General features: G+C 42.9%; 1 protein-coding gene across 1 annotated transcript; it reads left to right on the plus strand.

The window, feature by feature from the left end:
- The first annotated feature begins 1 nt into the window (after position 1).
- Positions 2-15401, plus strand: GPALPP1 (GPALPP motifs containing 1). Its single transcript, XM_072340179.1, has 8 exons — positions 2-133; positions 2307-2451; positions 3703-3801; positions 8602-8707; positions 10962-11096; positions 11327-11491; positions 12049-12147; positions 14134-15401. Exons 1-8 carry the CDS (start codon positions 49-51, stop codon positions 14350-14352), a joined length of 1053 nt encoding a protein of 350 aa, XP_072196280.1. The 5' UTR covers positions 2-48; the 3' UTR covers positions 14353-15401.
- The last annotated feature ends 2966 nt before the right edge of the window (positions 15402-18367 follow it).

Genomic DNA, 18367 nt, shown 5'->3' on the forward strand with positions numbered 1-18367 from the left:
CCGAGCCGGCGCCGCTCTGACGTCACCGGCGCGGCCCCGCCCCTCAGCATGGCGCGCGAGCTGATCGGCCCCGCGCTGCCGCCCGGCTTCCCGCGCCGCGCCGAAGAGGACCCGGATGAGGAGCTGGGCCAGGGTGAGGCGCCGCGCTGAGGGGAGGGGGCGGGCTGCGTGGGGCCGGTATATAGCATTGACCAGAAGGGCGAGTCGGAGCAGCGGGACGAGGATGGCTCCTTCGGGACGAGGATGGCTCCTTCGGGCAGCAATGAGACACGTATTTCACTCGGACCCGAGCTCTGGTTGCTGTGTTGTTCTCCTTCATCCATTGCTCTTCTGTTTCTTTCACCGTGTCCGAGTGGCTTTTCCTTGTATCCAATCGAAATCTCCCCTCTTTTAGTTGGAAACCATTTTCCCTTGTCCTGTCACGACAGACTCTGTTAAGGAGCCTGTCCCCTTCTTTCTTACAGCCTCCTTTGAATACTGAAAGGCTGCTCTTAGGTCATCTCAGAGCCTTCTCCATGCTGACCAGCCCTAGGTCCCTAAGCCTGTCCTCATAGGACAAGTGTTCCATCTCTCAGATCACTTTCGTGGCCCTCTTCTGGACTCACTGGAGGGCGTTCGCATCTCTCCTGTACTGAAGGCTCCATGTCTGTGCTCAGTACTCCAGGTGAGGCCTCACCATTGCAGAACAGAGGGGCAGGATCACCACCCTTGCCCTGTGTTTGATGCTGCCCAGTATACAGCTGGCTTTCTGGGCTGTGAGAGCACACTGTTGGCTCATGTACCAATTCCCATCCATTAGTACCCCCACGACCTTATCAGCAGAGCTGTACGCTACCCTGACATCTCCCAGCTTGTGCTGATAATGGGGTGCCACTACCCAGGTGCAAGACCTTGTTCTTGCCTTTGTTCAACCTCAGGAGGTTCTCCTGGACCCACTGATCAAGCCTGTCAAGGTCTCTTTGAATGTCATTCTGTCTCTCCAGCACGTCAGCTGCACCACACTGCTTGGTGTTGTCTGGAAGCTTGCTGAGAGTGCACTCATCCCACTGTTGATGTCATTGAAGTGTTATATTGAAGTGCACTGGTTCCAGCACTGACCCATTACTCATCGCCAATCTCCATCCAGACACTGAGACATTGGCCACCACTCCGGGTACAATCTTGCCCCCAGTTTGTCGTCCATTGAACAGCTTTGTTTGTTTTATTAGGGTTCTTTGTTGTTGTTGTTATTGGTTTGTTTTTCCTTCTTAGCAATGACATGTATTTGTAGATCCTGGCTAAGGTCCATCCCATCAAATCAGATGCATCATAACTACAGAGCTGTCCTGGCTCCGTGCTATTTGCTAAAGACAGATAAAAGCTTTGTAAAGCTCGCCTGAAGGTCTCAATTTCTGCCTTGCTTTTTGTCAGCTAACAATGGAATACCGGTCTGCATCAGGTATTACTTTGTGCTGTCTGAAAAAAGAATAAACCTTAGTTAAAGATGTAATTTTCTGTTACCCTCCTTTTCAGTGGTTTTACTGCACCTCATCTTTTCATTCAGTCCTTGACTATTCATATAGTTAACAATGCCTTTTACCAACAAAACAGCTTTTTGTCCTGTCAGCCTCAATTTCAGTGCTTCAAATAATAGAGGAGGAGGAGTGTGTATGTTGCAGAGTTAAATCACCAGCATGGTGTCACATCTCCATGGTATCAGGTGGTTGTTGGTGCTGTGCACAACTGGGCTGCCCTGGGTTCAGGAAGCCACTGAGGGTACCTGTATCAAGTCTGGAGGGCATTTGTTATGTAGGTCAGACCAAAATACATGTACAGTATGAAAGCAAGAGCTGTGCGTGCTGGTGATAGCTGCTGGAGATAGCTGTTAGCAGTGTTAGTGCCTGAACCTCCCCTTGACTGGGATGTCTCATCCTCCTTCTTACTCCAGAGAGCAAAGTGCTGGCTGGAGCATGAGAGCCCCATCCTCAGCCTTCTGTTTGGGAGCCTGAGGCATCTCAGCGTGCTGAGCTCTGTGCCTGCTGTTCACACATCATCAAGCTGGGAATAACCTCCAGGGAGACAGGTGTTTGGGGAGTACCAAGACAGATAGCACTCATTTGAAATTTGTGGATGCCCCATCCCTGGAGGCATTCAAGGCCAGGCTGGATGTGGCTCTGGGCAGCCTGGTCTGGTGGTTGGTGACCCTGCACATAGCAGGGGGGTTGAAACTGGATGATCATTGTGGTCCCTTTCAACCCAGGCCATTCTATGGTTCTATGATTCTATGAAATGTTTAACAAATATCCCCTGTGTCTCTGGGTGCTCAGTTGCAGGACCAGCGTTGCCCCCAGACTACAGAAGCAGCAGCAGCTCAGAAGCTCCCGACAGCGATGACGACTCTGAATCTCTTCCCCTGCCTAGGGATACAGGTGGAGATTCTGGAGAGGATTCAGAAGGAGCTTCACAACCCAAGTGAGTCTGTTCTCAGGTTGTATCTTTATGTTGTTACAGAAATTGCAACTGAAGTGTGTCTGTAAATAATGTGAGAAACAGTGTTACATGAACAAAAAGGTAAACTCTACTGAAAACTTGGTGATGTGCTTTCCATATCTGTAGAACCACAGAAACACAGAATGGTTGAGTTGGAAGAGACCTCAAAGCCCATCCACTTCCAACCCCCTGCCATGGGCAGTGTCACCTAGCAGCTCAGGCTGCCCAGAGCCCCATCCAACCTGGCTTGGGCACCTCCAGGGATGGGGCACCCACAGCTGTGCCGGTGGCTTACAACCCCTTGAGTAAAATATCTCCTAACAGCTAACCTAACTCTCTCCTCTTTTATTTTAAGACCATTCCCACAATTGTTGAGGTCAAGAAAGGTTAACTCACCTGTCTGACTCCTCAGGGTAGAATTAAGCATTTTAGGGCAATTTGATCTGTGTATTTTTGTGTATGAGGTTTGTTTTGCAATCTAAGCAATAAATCCCTTGATTTGCCGAGGAGAAACTTCTTATAATCCATTCTTTGGTACGTACGTTTGACCCCGTTTCTATCACACTGTCTCATTTGGTCATAAGAACTATTTATGGATGTGAATTTATGTATTCGGTTAAACCAACTAGAACAAAAGTCGTTCAGTAAATAGCAGAAGCTTGCACATATCCCTGTTTCTGTCTGGTTAATCACTCACAATTGCTGTGCTGAGAACTGTTTCTATTTGGCCTTGCGTAAGAGACTTGAAGAATGTTGTGCTGTCTTTGAGTGTTAGGGTAAATATTACTCACTTTTCTCCTGTTGTCTTACACAACAGCTTTTCAGTTCGGTTGAACTAAACTGTGAAAACTAGTCAAAATGCAGACAGCTGCATGCAAATACAGATAGAGCTGTGCTGAATTCAAAACTACTTTGTAACTAGAAATGTTATTTTAACATCCTATTACTCTTCTTTCTCCCGCAAAAACACTCCTAATGTTTTTATTGGGTGGGTTTGGGTTTTTTTTTCTTGCTTAAATGTCAAACCATTTTCGAAGCAAAGCAAATTTTTAATTGCTTCCAATTATTCCGGCTCCTTTTGCACTGTTTCCGTGGTAACAGCAAGCTATTTAGTACACAAGACTGTCTGAAATCATTATTTCATGTTTTATTTTTTCCTTATTTTTTCTTTAAATGAAGATAATTGCTCTGCACGTCAAGGTCATTATTAACTTGAAATCTTTATCTTTGCAGGAAGCCAAAAAGAATTCAGGAAAACGATGATGACGACGATGGCTTTTTTGGGCCGGCTCTTCCTCCTGGCTTTAAAAAAGAGGACGATTCCCCAGAGAGGTAGTTAAAACAGAATTGTATTCAGGTTCCTTTTCTTAAAAGATAATTATTTTAGGTACAATATTGTGTCCCTGTTAAAGAACACTTCAGTTGCTCATTTCAGATTCAGGTGATGAGAATCGCTTCTTCCACATCGTTGAGAACGAGAGCAGCATTCTCTTGAAACAGAACACACAGCCCTGCTGGTACTGTTTGGAAAGCTGGAGAGAAAAAGATGTGGATTATCTGATTTATACTTTAAATGTTGCGTTTCTTCCGCTTCCTATCATAGCTCTTGGATCATTGCAGGAAAAGCTAATTGATGTTCTAAGGACCTTCACAGAATCACAGAATTGTAGGGGTTGGAAGGGACCTCTAGAGATCATCGAGTCCAACCCCCCTGCCAAAGCAGGCTCCCTACACCACATCACACAGGTAGGCGTCCAGGCGGGTCTTGAATATCTCCAGAGAAGGAGACTCCACCACCTCCCTGGGCAGCCTGTTCCAGTGCTCCGTCACCCTCACTGTAAAGAAGTTCTTGCGCACGTTCATGCGGAACTTTCTATGCTGAAGTTTCAGCCCATTTCCCCTAGTCCTGTCCCCACGCACTACTGAAAAGAGACCAGGACCTCTACTTGTGTGGCTCATTCTTGGGCTTGGGAGGGAGTAGGGCAGTTAGCTCTTGAGTGCTGTAAAACAGTGCAGATGATTGCAACTGCTGCTTGCTGATGCACCAAGGATTATATTTTACCCTTCTCTAGGTAGGAAATGCATCTGAATGATGTAGGTTTCTAGAAAGCAGGTTGTGGTGTCTAACTGAATAAGCATTATTTATAGCCTCTTTCAGGAGGCTTTCTGTTTGATTGCAGGTCATTACAAAATACCTAAAAAAGAAAACTGTTTATGGATTGTCCATGCAAAACTTAACTGTGTCTCACAGCCTCCCAGTTTTGCATCAATCTATGCTTCCTTCTATCATTTGAAATAGCCCATACTAAAATCAGCACTTCCAAGGAGGCATTTGCTGATGAAAGGTACCATTAGAGTCCCTTGATCACTGTTATCTTCCTCAGAGCAATAGAGAGCTGATAGATAATATAAATCAATAGCTACCTGTCAGGTATGGGTGTTCAGCACCAGAGGGGTGACTCAGTTTGTTCTCAAGCTGTGCACGGTGTGCTGTCTGCAAGCAATTTTCACAATTGAATTTTCTTTAGTTTGGAAACATTTTTATGGTGCTTGGCAGCAGTTCAGGAAACCGGAATGTATCGACCTACAGTTAGTTGGAAGTAACCTTTTTGTGTCTTTTTTGGCCATCCTTTGCGGTAATTGACAGACTCACATGTGGTTACAAGGTGTCATGCTCAGCGGGCTCGTTTAGAGCTTTCAAAGCAGGAAGAGCTATCTTACCTATCTTACCTTTCACATATGCAGACTATGTTCTTGTGTTATAAACTGTAGGTAACTGTAGATTTCTAGTAAAGCAGCACAAAGAAATCCTTGTTGCATTTAATATCAGCTGAGGTAAATGTACTGCTTTCTTGATTTTATTTTTGCATGAATATTCGTGTTGTAAAGGGTTATGTCAAAGTGTGCAAAGGAAAAGAGGAAAAATGAAGAGGTAGCTTGTAATATGAAGGTGAGAGAGATGATGCCGGTGCTCACTCATCTTTTATGCTCAAGACTTCTGTATGCTTACATCCAACTTCTTTTTCTACTAAGCAGTTCACTTCCAAACTAGTGGATCACTTGCATTTAATTCATAGAATCATAGAATGGCCTGGGTTGAAAAGGACCACAATGATCATTTGGTTTCAACCCCCCTGCTATGTGCAGGGTCACCAAACACCAGACCAGGCTGCCCAGAGCCACATCCAGCCTGGCCTTGAATGCCTCCAGGGATGGGGATTCAGAGGGAAGAGTGCTCTTCCTAGCTCTTTTGTCCTAGCTCATCACACACCAGCTCCTCACGCACTGTTTGAGCAGAGCTGTTGGCACCAGCCCATTTCCATGAATAGGTGGGCAAGGTGCGATATGTAGGACGAGCCTTGTCTGTCTTCCACCCCCGTACACCTGGCTGTCTGCTTGTGCTGACACACAGAAGAGCATGAGCTATGCGGGGTATAGACACATCGCTGCTGTCTCCCCTTGCATTGTCCCTTGGAATGAGTGGATTGCCAGCTGCCAACTTACACCTGAATAACTGAAGCAAATACAAGGGTACGTGTTTCAATATATAGATATACTGTTTCTTAGTTCCGTGCGACTTACTCATTCTTTTAGAAAAGCTTTTATTCCATTGTATCTTTTCCAGACTTGTCAAAACAAATATTCATAATTAAGAGCAGCCTGTGTGGGAAGTTGCAGCTCTTTAAAATTTGTTTGAATCATTTCAGCTTAAAAGAAAATCATATACGAGCAGATTTCCTTCAACTTCAGAGAAGATATTGCTGTTTATCAGTGTTAGACAGAGGCACAGTACTTGTAAGGCTTCCAGAAGAATCCATACATCTAGATAAAGAGCAAAGGTTATCTTAATGTTTTCTTCTTTTTAAGTTAAACATCAGGAGAATGCTGACATGCCCATCGTCCTGCTGACTTTAGCAAGGACTCAAAACCCAACAGCACAAAAGTGTTCTTTGCCATATATGAAATGTTGTATTATTAAGTGAAATTCTTTGTCAGTTAGTATTTTTCTTCTGGATCAGTGTAGATAAGTTACTGTTACTAACAGCAGAAAAAATGCATTGAAGAGTTGGAATTAGATCTGCCTCACTGCTCAGAGTGTGTTTGGCCATCCAGGAAGCTGTCAGGGCTCGTGTCAGCTCTGTGGCTGAGGAAAAGACCTGAGCAACAGGGTTATTCATGTGGAAAAAAGCAGAGAAACAGGCAGCGTGGGAGGGACGAGTTGGGAACCATTTGTCTGTTCCTTGGAAGAGCCTTTGAGCTGTGACCAGAAGCAAGGCAGAGAACTTGAGATCTGCTCCTTTTCAGAAATGGTGGTGGTACAGACCACAGCAGAGAGGTTTCTGTATATATAGGGCAACGAGGCTCGTGAAGGGCTTGGAGAATCAGCCCTATGAGGAGAGGTTAAGGAAGCTGGGGCTGTTTAGTCTGAGGAAGAGGAGGCTGAGGGGAGACCTTATTGCCGTCTTCCACTACCTGAAAGGTTCTTACAGTGAGAGTGGGGCAGGTCTCTTCTCACTAGTGACATGTGACAGGACGAGGGGAAATAGCCTCAAGTTGCACCAGGGCAAGTTTAGGTTGGATATTAGGAAGAACTTCTTTACAGAAAGGGTAGTTAAGTACTGGAATAGGCTCCCCAGGGAGGTGGTTGAATCGCCATCCCTGGATGTGTTTAAGAGCCGTTTGGATGTGGTGCTCAGGGATATGATTTAGCAGAGGGTTGTTAGAGTTAGGGTACTATGGTTAGGCTGCGGTTGGACTTGATGATCTTCAAGGTCTTTTCCAACCTGGGTAATTCTATGATTCTATGATTTTAGTAGAAATCCTTTACAGTTTGTTTCCCCTTTCCCCACAAAATAAAGTTAACTGCGTACCAAAATAAGAGATTACTTTGGCTATATCTGCATGGTTTAAGTTCAGTCTCTTTATATTGGGATCCTAAAACCCAGTCTTAACAAGCAAGCAGTCAGAAAGGGAGAGAGAATAATAAAAACTGCTTCTTCTTTACAGCAGCTAGGTGGGGATGGAACTTCAGATTCAACCCAGACCTCTTGCCTGGCTATGAAATCCTCACCAGTGCCCTTGCCATGGCCCGAGCTTACGTTTATTGCTTGTGGCTGGCTGGCTGTGGCTGCCTTTCTGGCAGGATTTTCTGCTTTTTATTTCCCCTCCTCAAACCCGCTAATAACATCACTACAGCAGGGCTGTGCTGATTAGATTATACTTGAGTTAGTAGATGGTAATTAGAATAATTCGATTCACGTTGCGTTACTTTTGATTGCTGAAAACCTCTGAGACCGGAGGTCATAATAAATCAAGTCTCTGCCAGATAGATTGGGAGGATACTTCACTGGGATATTTCTTCAGGTGATAATTGTTTGCCTTTTTCTTAGCCCTGAGGAATATGGTGGTGATTATTAAAAGAGGAGCTTGTCTACTGAGGTCTTTTTAGCACTGCAGGCACAGTTTGTAGTATACTTTGAACTGTTTTCGCCACTGAGAATAAATTCTCACCTTTGTGTGTCCCTGGAGACAACTGAATTATCGTACTGCTTGCTGAGTTTCAAAAAACAAATCGGCCAAGTTACAGGGGATCACAAAACCTTTCTTCTCTCGTCTTCCTCTAAGGGAGAGCAAGCTTGAATCAGCACACTGCTGTTATTTTCATGTTTTAAAGAGCAGCGAAACCACAGCATGAGACAAGGATGAGCAAAACCAGCTTTGTTGCTAGAGAAGAGGTAGTGTATATTTGTATACATATACACGGCCTCCCATCTTTCATTGCTTTTAAATCTGGTGAAAGAAGCTAGGGAAGAGGAGTGGATTTCCATGACTGAATGCCATGACATTTCCAGTTATCTTGCATTGCAGCTGTCTGCAGAGGTCCTTGTGGAAAACAGGGTCAGACTGTTCTTATACACATTCCTGTAGTGCACACATAGGAGGCATACTTGCCTTCCAAAGGAAGAAGAATTACAGAACTACACTTTGTTTTAATTTTTAAATGAATCTCTTTGTTATTTCTTCAGCAAGCGATAGGATGTCCATTAAACATACTGTCCATGATGGTTCCTTATTTTATTCCTCTTTCCAACTAAAAAGAATAGTAATAAAATTGTTTCTTCTCCACCCGAGGCCCATCATAGGTCCTGCGTTACCGCCTGGCTTTAGGAAATCTGCACAGGACACTGGGAGTAACAGATCATCAATAGGACCATCTGCTTCATCACAATCCACACAGGTTGGTGAGATCAGGAGTCTTTTGTTTGAGTACAAGCTATCCAAAATGCTTAAACAAGCAGGAGCCAGAAGCACTCTACCAGACATTCTTTTCTGCATGACAGTTTAATTTTAGACCAGAAGGTGTCTGCATCAAATACTGAAACATAACAAGATGTAAGCCTAAAAAAGAAGCGCGCTGGTCTGGTTTGTTGTGATTTTACTGTTAGACTGATGGTGCACTGAATGCAAGTGCTGTAGGCATCCTAAACTGTAGTCGCAGTAATTCTCCCTGATGCTTTACCATTCTTTATTTTAATGTAATGTGTTCTTCACCAGTGAACATTATAGCAAAGTTCAGATCATAGAACGATAAAATGGTCTGAGTTGAAAAGGATCACAGTGATCATTTGGTTTCAACCCCCTGCTATGTGCAGGGTCGCCAACCACCAGAGCAGGCTGCCCAGAGCCACATCCAGCCTGGCCTTAAATGCCTCCAGGGATGGGGCATCCACAACCTCTTTGGGTAACCTGTTCCAGTATGTCACCACCCTCTGTGTGAAAATTACTGAAAACAGTAAGACCCTCTAGAATGAAAATGTTTACCTATAATTTAAGGTTTTATTCTTTTGCTGGTTTATGTGGGGGCAAGAGGGAAGGGCTGAATATTTCCCATACCTTCACCTCCTTAAGATGCTTACTAGTGGAGATGTTAAATACATTTATCCGAAAGAAACTCACAACCTTCTTGAATAGGATGCTCTCAGACATCCAAAATGGCACTGGGTGCCAGTGCTTGGGTGATTCAATTGCTCTCATGCTCTAATAAAGTAAATACTAACTTCTTGTGAAAATTAACTCATCTCCACCATTATTCTGCTTTTTATTTTTCTAGAATACTTGTGTTTTCTTTACATTTAACTCTCCAGACACTACAGGACATGTGAGGAAGGAACGAGCCAACAGCTGCTTTGAAGCTTCACTTTTCCATTAGTATTTGCAATGTATGTCATTCTCCGACCTCCTACAGTGCGAGTTGTCACAGTCTATCATGAAGAATGATTGTCTGACATTTTTTAGATACACATCATCCTATGACTGCAAATAACGATTAAGCAATTTACCATAATGACAGATCTCGTGAGGCAGGGATGTCAAAACTGGTCTGTTCGTACATCTTACACAGTTCTTTCTCCTGAGCAGATCTTCTAGCATCAGCTTGTCAGGTAGAAGTTAGTTGATTTTATTGTTGCATTTTTCTTCTTTTTTTAACCTTTGTAAACGATGAGTAAATTTTTGTTGTTGTTCTAATCTTGTTTTGCTATTTTTTATTTCAATACACCTTTGCAGACAGTTTATTCCCTGCTGACTCTTCACTTTATATCAATTTCCTCTCTAAACATGGGGACAGTTGTTTTAAATTGCATCTCGTTTGAGGCAGATGGTAATGGAGTGAATTGGACGTAAGACATGAGGAAGGAAATGAGACACGCTTCCTCAGTTAAAGCCCAGCATGGAGTGTCTTTCATCCTCAGCCACTTTACAATGCAATTTATTATGAAAGCTGTATATTTTTGCATTTATTTTTAATCTGTACACATGAAGAGGGTGTTGTTATATTAGCTTGGTTTCTCAAGGTCGTTATTCTTTTTTCTCCACCAGCTCCTTATTTAGAAAATAAGTAAAAGAGAGAATGCAGTCCCCTCATTCCCTAAAGCAGTACTGCAGTGGTCATTAGTGACAATTTGACCATGTAAATACTTTGGGGCACAATTATAAGACAAATCGCTGTTACCTACTTTAATTGTGTTTATAAATGACCTGTTATTTCTCAGCATCCTCTGTCTTTCTGTTTGATGCTACCAGTCACACAGCCATTTAAATCTGATGATCCTCTTCTTGCACCTCGTAGTCCACGGCTATACACTGCTGTGTCTCTTGCTACCCGCCAGCTTGCCTCCTGCACTGCTCTGCAGTCCCAGAGGACTACAGAGGGCTGCATGCGGGGCACCATGAAGTAGCAGTACACCGTTGTGTATTGCAACTGTGTTTACCAGTATTTTTGTCTCACAAAAAGTGAGATCTTGGGAAACAAGCTAAGCATCCATATTCACATGCTTGAGGAGGTCTCATACAGATTTGTTAACTAAGATTTTGTTGTTGGATAGACAGGTTCATCGGGCTCTCTTAGATAAAATCATTCCAATCCAATAAAACTGAAGTGTTTCTTCAGGGTCTTAACAGTATGACTAAGAGAAATGTTTTATTTTTGGAAGGCAACAGATAGTAGCGAGGAAGAAGACAACATTATAGGCCCGATGCCTGCAAAAGGACCGGTGGAGTCTGATGTGACTCAAGAATTTGAACGCAGAGCTCAGAGAATGAAGGAGAAACTTACCTCTGCAGACAGCGTAAGTTGGATTATTTCACTTCTGATGTTTTACTGCTCGTTCTTGTGTTTTTCTTTGGGTTTGCAAAGACGCTGTCATCCGCAGTTCTGCTTGTGATGCTAAAGTGATTGCAATTGTTAATACGAAGGAAAAAGAATGATGATTTCTGTTGGAAGCTCTGAGATCCAAGTGGTATGTTTTGGTTGTCTGCTTGTGGTTGGTTTTTTTTTCACCTACGTTCTTTTGTAAAGGGTGAACCCAAGCAAGTTACAAGGGAATCGTGGATGACAGAACTTCCACCTGAGCTGAAAAGCTTTGGATTTGGCCCAAGAACATTCAAGAGAAGAGCTGAAGACAAATCAGGTGATAGGTCTGTGTGGACAGATACTCCAGCTGACAGAGAGAGAAAAGCCAAGGTGAGCATTTATTCACTCATATGTGTATTTTTATATATAAAATCTACAGGATTGTTATGTATCTATGCGTACATGTGTGAAAAATGTATTCATATCCTTATAGATATGAATAAATATTCACATGTATGTAATATTTTAATATGTATATATACACATACACACACATACTGCCCTCGGATATATATACAGGTAGTGTTCAAATATGTTGTTGGTATTTTGTGAAAACAAATCTGAGCTCCTCAATTGAAAATATCCTCTCGTTGTTTTTTATTTTTCTCTCTGTTACCGAAACTCATTAATTGAGTCTTAAAGATAAGACAGAGGAAATAACCATTTTGGTATTCATTTGCTCCCTCTCTTGTTCGCAGTAGTCAGTTACTCTGTGTCAGCTCATTGAATTTCCAATTAGTGTGTCCACTTTCTTCTCCTGTCAAGCTGAGCAAAAAATATCGGGTGGCCTCTGCCCTTCAGATTTAATTAAAGTAAATATAGATTTCTCTTCTTTATACTTCAGACATTCTGATAACCGTAGTGTGTAATTTGTTTCCGCTCATCAGGAAAGGGAAGAGGCAAAGAAGTCAACCAGTAAAGATAATGAAGAAATTGTATTATCAGGGAGAGACAAGAGACTTGTTGAGCAGGTGACTTCATATAATGTAAGTGCAATAGCATAATACTTCCCTTTGTGCGTTTTCTTCAGTTCTTCACTTTTTTTTGTTCTCGTTGCTGCTACTGCTGGTTTCCATGGTGATACCTCTATATTCTTCCCCTTTCGGCCCCAGACCTACTGTTTAAGTCATTAGAATATTTGCCATTGATTTCAACAAGAGCAGGATTGTGTCCTTAAGCTGCTGCAAACAATGGGACAGAGTAGCATTTTGTGTGTATTGTCCCAGTGTAAGGCTGTATTTTACTTAAATTATCCTTGGATCTGGACTTGGTTGGTGCTTGATTCAAATATTAGCTTACTTCACAGTATCCCAAGAAGAAAAAGAAAACAGTAAAGATTTTAGCTTGTAGGACAAAATACACATTAACCCAAAAGAAGCTTCATGGGCAGATAAATGCTATAATCAGCTGCCTCACTGCCTCATTATAACAGCATTATTATGTGAAGTTTTTCTCAACCTGTACAGAAGCAATTAATTTTCACAGGCGGATGCTGATTACTGAAAACTTGATCTCCATGTCAAATTCACTTGTCTGGCTGCCAGCCCTGTCCGCTAGAAGATATGGAGGCTTGTTTGCCTTACAGCTGCTCTTTCCTTTTCTGCCCTGATTTATGGCCTGAAGTCTTTAGGAAGGCAGTCAGGTCTCTTGAGAGTATAATTAACTTGAAATTGGCAGCCATGGCTTATATTACAAGATTGAAGTTTATCTGGCACTTTTAATAATTTATTTGTGGTTCATTAAATCACATGTCTCTCTTGACTTACAGGCTTGCAAATCCAGAACTGTTAGCATACTGTCTTTGACTCAATGAACCTTAAGGGTCCGTGCCTACCAGGGGTATTCTAAAATCATCTCCTCTGTCATAGTATCATCATCATAGTATCATAGTATCGTGTGCGAGTTGGAAGGGACCTTAGAGATCATCGAGTCCAACTCCCGGGATTCGAGCCCTCTAGTGTAGCTGAGAGGCAGTTTTACCCCTTGCGCCACAAGGGGGATTCAAACCCGGGCCCTCTGGTGTTGCAAGCGGCGGTTCTAACACCGTGCGCCACACGGTCATAACACTGATAGTAGAGGAGCTTCTATGTAAACTCATGAGTTTTATCCTGTACCATTGCAGGATAAAACACAGAAATGCCTTCACTGTTTCTAAGATTAATGGAGATCTCTCTAAGGATTGCAGAATGTATGTTGTTTAAGAGCAGCATTTCTTGCACTGGGGTTTGGTTTGGGTGGGTTTTTTTTAATGAGCTCTATTCTGTTTGTGTTGGTTTGTTTTATAAGAAGGGTTTTTGCTCTTCCCTTTTTCTTTTCTTTCCCTTTTCCATTGATTTTGATCAAAGATGCTTTCCTAAAACAAAAGCTTTAGTTCTTATAATAGTTTCCTAGTGTTAGTTAGCTAGTGCTGGTACCACATACATTTTCTGGTGCAGTTCTGTCAGCACTGATGCATTTATGCCATAGCTAAATAGTGTCCATCTTGTGTTTTCCATAAGAATCCTTTCTTATGTCATATATGAATTATTACTGGGTATGAGGAAGTAGAGGGCGAAGGGAAATGAACCTTCTGAATATGGATTGTGTGTTCCAAAACCAGATGTTTAGAGAAAGTGTACAAGAAACAGGACGTCTATTTTAGGATCTTTCTCTTGGTTTGTTGTCTCTCTTTCTGCTGCTCATGGCAGCACATCTTACATGTTTCTTTTGCATTTATCTTGTGGAGATTCGAGAACATTACGGGTATTTTTAACATCATTGACAGTGAATTATGTGTATTTTACTTTGCATAGACGAGAGTATATGTGCTTTCTGTGCAGTGCATGTTAAATTTATATCTGTGTGTTCCAGTTCATAAGGTTTCCTTTCTTTTTTCTTTCTAATTCCTGGCCAATCTCTCCATTTGGATTTTCAGCGCACCGTTAATATTTGGTAGCACTTTTTTCCCCTCTTCTTTCTTCCCACTTGTACAGGAGTCAAAGAGATCAGAGTCTCTCATGGACATACATCAGAAAAAGCTGAAGAGCAAAGCATCAGAAGAAAAGAACAAACCTCAGGAGAGAAGGCCCTTTGACCGAGAGCAGGATCTCAAAGTCAATCGATTCGATGAAGCACAGAAGAAAGCCCTGATAAGGAAATCCAGGGATCTGAATTCTAAATTTGAGCACAGTAAAGGCAGTATGTTTTTATAAGGTAAAAGCACGAAGCTTTTTCTGATGTCAATTAAGATTTGAATACTTAATTTTTTAAGTATTTCCTTTTCCTGTAAATATTTGTACGCAAAATAAATATCCCGATGTTTAACTTGTTTTACTTGTCTGTAAATGCTATACTATGGAGGGTCATCTGTGTTGAAACTAAGGTGACTGAGGAAAGTGTTGGTATTAAAAAGAAAAAGAAAGATAGAAGGAAACTACAGGAAATACGGACTTGCTAAGGTTTTTTAGTCTGCATTTTGTTGAGGGTTTTTGTTTTTGATAGCATAAAGATAATTAATTAATATGTTATTTTAAGGACCTTTAAAATCTCTCTTGCAGTGGAATTAGCAGTTTCCTCCTTTCTTTTACCATTCCTAAGGTATACTTGTGTGTACTTGTGTGCCTCTGGTGGCGCAGTGGTATAAGTTGCTGCTTGCAACACCAGAGGCCCGGGGTTCGAATCCCCCCTGTGGCGCAAGTGGCAGAAATGCTGCTCTGCTACACAGAAGGGCTCGAATCCCGGGAGTTGGACTCAATGATCTCTAAGGTCCCTTCCAACTCACACGATACTATGATGATGATGATACTTGCTGAGCCTGACCTGAACTTTGTGCAGGAATCCCCTTTATGCTTGTGGTGGGGCGGGACATTGCTTGATAAGCTTTGTGCTAGGAAGTATAAACAAAAAATGGCACCATTCACATCCACACAGTATTTGTATTATGGAGACTGTGTTTGTGTTTGTGTCATTGCCAGTTATACGCTTGTATAAGTTCTGTATTGTGGCAGAAAGAGCAATAGCAGAAGCAGCAATAAAGCCTCAAGATTTGCAGGTTTAATTATAAAAAGATGGTATAAAAGAAGAGAAAATCTAATTGAAGATTCAATTTGCAGAGCTTAGCATCAGAAAATCCATCTCTCTTCAGCAAATACAATATGGAAATTAAACCAGTATAAAACTTATTTTGTCAGTTACTTTGCAGAGCAGAACAGCTCTTTGGAATCAAAAAGGAAATAAATACGACATTTAAAAAAGTCTACATCCATGCTTAGAACTCTTCAGCTCTTACATGTGTGAATGTGTGGCAGCTAAAATGAGTTGTGCTTAAAATAGACTTGTACTGTAGTCTTTTTCTTCCTCTCAAGATCTGTTCGGGATCTTTTTTTAAAGAGTCATTGGAGGTATATAAACATGAACAGAACTTTATTGCACAAGACCCTGGTACCTTGAAGTGTGGCACATTTTGCATATTGAGCATCACGTGGTTCAAGTGTAATTTGGAAGAAAAAAGCTACTACAACATCTGCGTGAGCAAAGCAGTGACCCAGCAAGTCACACAAACTAGTGGCCAAAAACCTGGTCTTGTTAATCTCCCTTTTCACCTTCCAAGTTGTTTCCTTCCCCATTTGTTTGATCAGCGGGCGAGCTCCCCTGCAACAGGAAGCCATGTAACATCTCCATTGCAATGCCGCAATTTCATCATTGAAAAGGCAGTATCAGAGTGTGCGAAGTACATCCATCATTGTTTGATTGGTTTTTGTTAGGCAAACCCAACTGCCTTCAGAAATCCATTCATTATCACACAGAATCATAGAATCATAGAATTACTCAGTTTGGAAAAGACCTCAAAGATCATCAAGTCCAACTACAGCCTAACCATAGTACTCTAACAACCCTCTGCTAAATCATATGTCTGAGCACCACATCCAAACGGCTCTTAAACACATCCAGGGATGGTGATTCAACCACCTCCCTGGGGAGCCTATTCCATTGTTTAACTGCCCTTTCTGTACATGTTGGGATATGCTTAGGGAGCACACTTGAGTAGTCTTCACTCATTCAGACAATTTGCTAGCAGGAACGTTTGCACAAATGAAGGCTGCTTGCATGTGGAGTTTGGTGGTGGTGCTGTTGTCTTTGTTTATATTCTTTGCTCCCTTTTTCAAATGGAGGGTCAGTCATCAGATCCCTCAGGTAGCTGAATTTTGCCATCCAGATGTATTCCTGCTCTTTTTTTTTGGCTGCCGATGTGGCCCTGGTGTGGCCTTCAGCCCACTCTGAGGCTGTGCTGAGCAAGGACTGTGCTGAGGGAAGGCCATGCTGAGTGAAGGCCACGTTGAGTGAAGGCCATGCTGAGAGAAGGCCACATTGAGTGAAGGCCATGATGAGAGAAGGCCACATTGAGTGAAGGCCATGCTGAGAGAAGGCCATGTTGAGTGAAGGCCACGTTGAGTGAAGGCCATGCTGAGAGAAGGCCACATTGAGTGAAGGCCACGTTGAGTGAAGGCCATGCTGAGAGAAGGCCATGTTGAGTGAAGGCCATGATGAGTGAAGGCCATGCTGAGAGAAGGCCACACTGAGTGAAGGCCACACTGAGAGAAGGCCACATTGAGTGAAGGCCACGTTGAGTGAAGTCCATGCTGAGAGAAGGCCATGTTGAGTGAAGGCCATGATGAGTGAAGGCCATGCTGAGAGAAGGCCACGTTGAGTGAAGGCCACGTTGAGTGAAGGCCATGCTGAGAGAAGGCCACATTGAGTGAAGGCCATGCTGAGAGAAGGCCATGTTGAGTGAAGGCCATGCTGAGCCAAAACTCTCAAGAGGAGAGCTGTCAGGAGCCCTGGGAGCCACTCCAGGATTGATGAGGTGTTACACTGCAGTCACTGCGCCTCCACCTGTTGGATATGCAGCTCTAATTAGCAAAGCCTTGAGGTGAGTTGGGAACGTGTAATCTCAATCTTTTCAATCTCACCAATGTCGAGCCGTTGCCTGGAACATTTCTGGTAACCAGCTCCCCATACGTATGTAATGGTCTCTTGCTATCTGTGCTGTCTACTTACACGTCAGGAAATGCCCTTTTCTAACAAAGTGTCAGGAAGCTTTTCTAGGGTGTGCAAAGCCCATCAGCCCAGTGTTCAGCTTTGTTTTGTGCTGCTATCAACATTTTATGCAGTACCACAAGCATTTTCTGTTGGAGAGGAAAGTTCTCTTCTTCTGAGATGTCAGATATGTGGAAGGCAAATGGGGGTGAAGCCTATGAGAAGGATAGCATGTGGTAAGTGCTAAAGAGGGTGTTTCAGGGTAATTTTAAGAAATATTACGTGTTAACTTAGGAAAATACAAGACAGGAAAAGATAAGACATCTTGAGAAAACTGAACCTTAAAGCCCACTGCCCCAGTTTGGGTAGTGTCCCCCAGCAGCTCAGGCTGCACAGAGCCACATCCAGCCTGGCCTTGAATGCCTCCAGGGATGGGACATTCACAGCCTCCTTGGGCAACCTGTTCCAGTGCGTCACCACCCTCTGTGTGAAAAACTGCCTCCTAAAACAGAAAGCAAACATCTTTTTGAGTGGAAACTTGAGGTCTCCAGGAGACAGCAGCACAGACCGTCACTTCAGCAGGAGCAGCTGCAGCTGTGGCTTCTTCCAAACAAGCAATCCAAACATAAATATTCAAAAGCAGTTCTCATAAGCAGGCTCTGTTAAGGTGGTTCACTCAGTCTCCTAGATGCTTCATATTGCCGTCACTTGCTTCACTTCATAGGGTTTCACCCACGTTTGCTTCACCTGCCCTAGAACATGACAGCCACAGACCCAGAAGCCACCCTCATGATGTCCTCTGAATTAGGATTAGGGAGCAGCATTTGCCATCAGTGTCATTTTTGAAAGATACAGATGAGCAACTGGGTATGTTTCAAGGAAAACATGATAAGGGGAAAACAGAGCTGCTGAGTGCTCAAAACTCAAATTGCCTTAAAGCCCACCTTCATTCTCCATATCTTTTTTTTAAGTAGGCCAAGGAATACATATGTAAGGAATATACTTTTTCAAGCACCCCATTACAAGATATACATTACACCCAGGGAAAGCGTTTACCACTGGGCTCTGCAATATTGTCTGTAAAGAAGCGGACTATCTTGAGATCTCCATGAGAAGCTGGATGTGCTCACAGCTGCAAGACAAGATGGCATCCCCACGAGACTGCTGAAATAGTTGTGTCTATGAGGGCAC

This window comes from Excalfactoria chinensis, chromosome 1 (genome assembly GCF_039878825.1).
Source record: "Excalfactoria chinensis isolate bCotChi1 chromosome 1, bCotChi1.hap2, whole genome shotgun sequence".
Taxonomy (NCBI): Eukaryota; Metazoa; Chordata; class Aves; order Galliformes; family Phasianidae; genus Excalfactoria; species Excalfactoria chinensis.

Excerpts from the sequence above, each read along its gene's own strand:
- GPALPP1 (XM_072340179.1), top strand. The coding sequence starts at position 49 with ATGGCGCGCGAGCTGATCGGCCCCGCGCTGCCGCCCGGCTTCCCGCGC. Across the intron at positions 134-2,306 it reads GGATGAGGAGCTGGGCCAGG|TTGCAGGACCAGCGTTGCCC; the intron begins GTGAGGCGCCGC and ends CTGGGTGCTCAG. Across the intron at positions 2,452-3,702 it reads GAAGGAGCTTCACAACCCAA|GAAGCCAAAAAGAATTCAGG; the intron begins GTGAGTCTGTTC and ends TTATCTTTGCAG.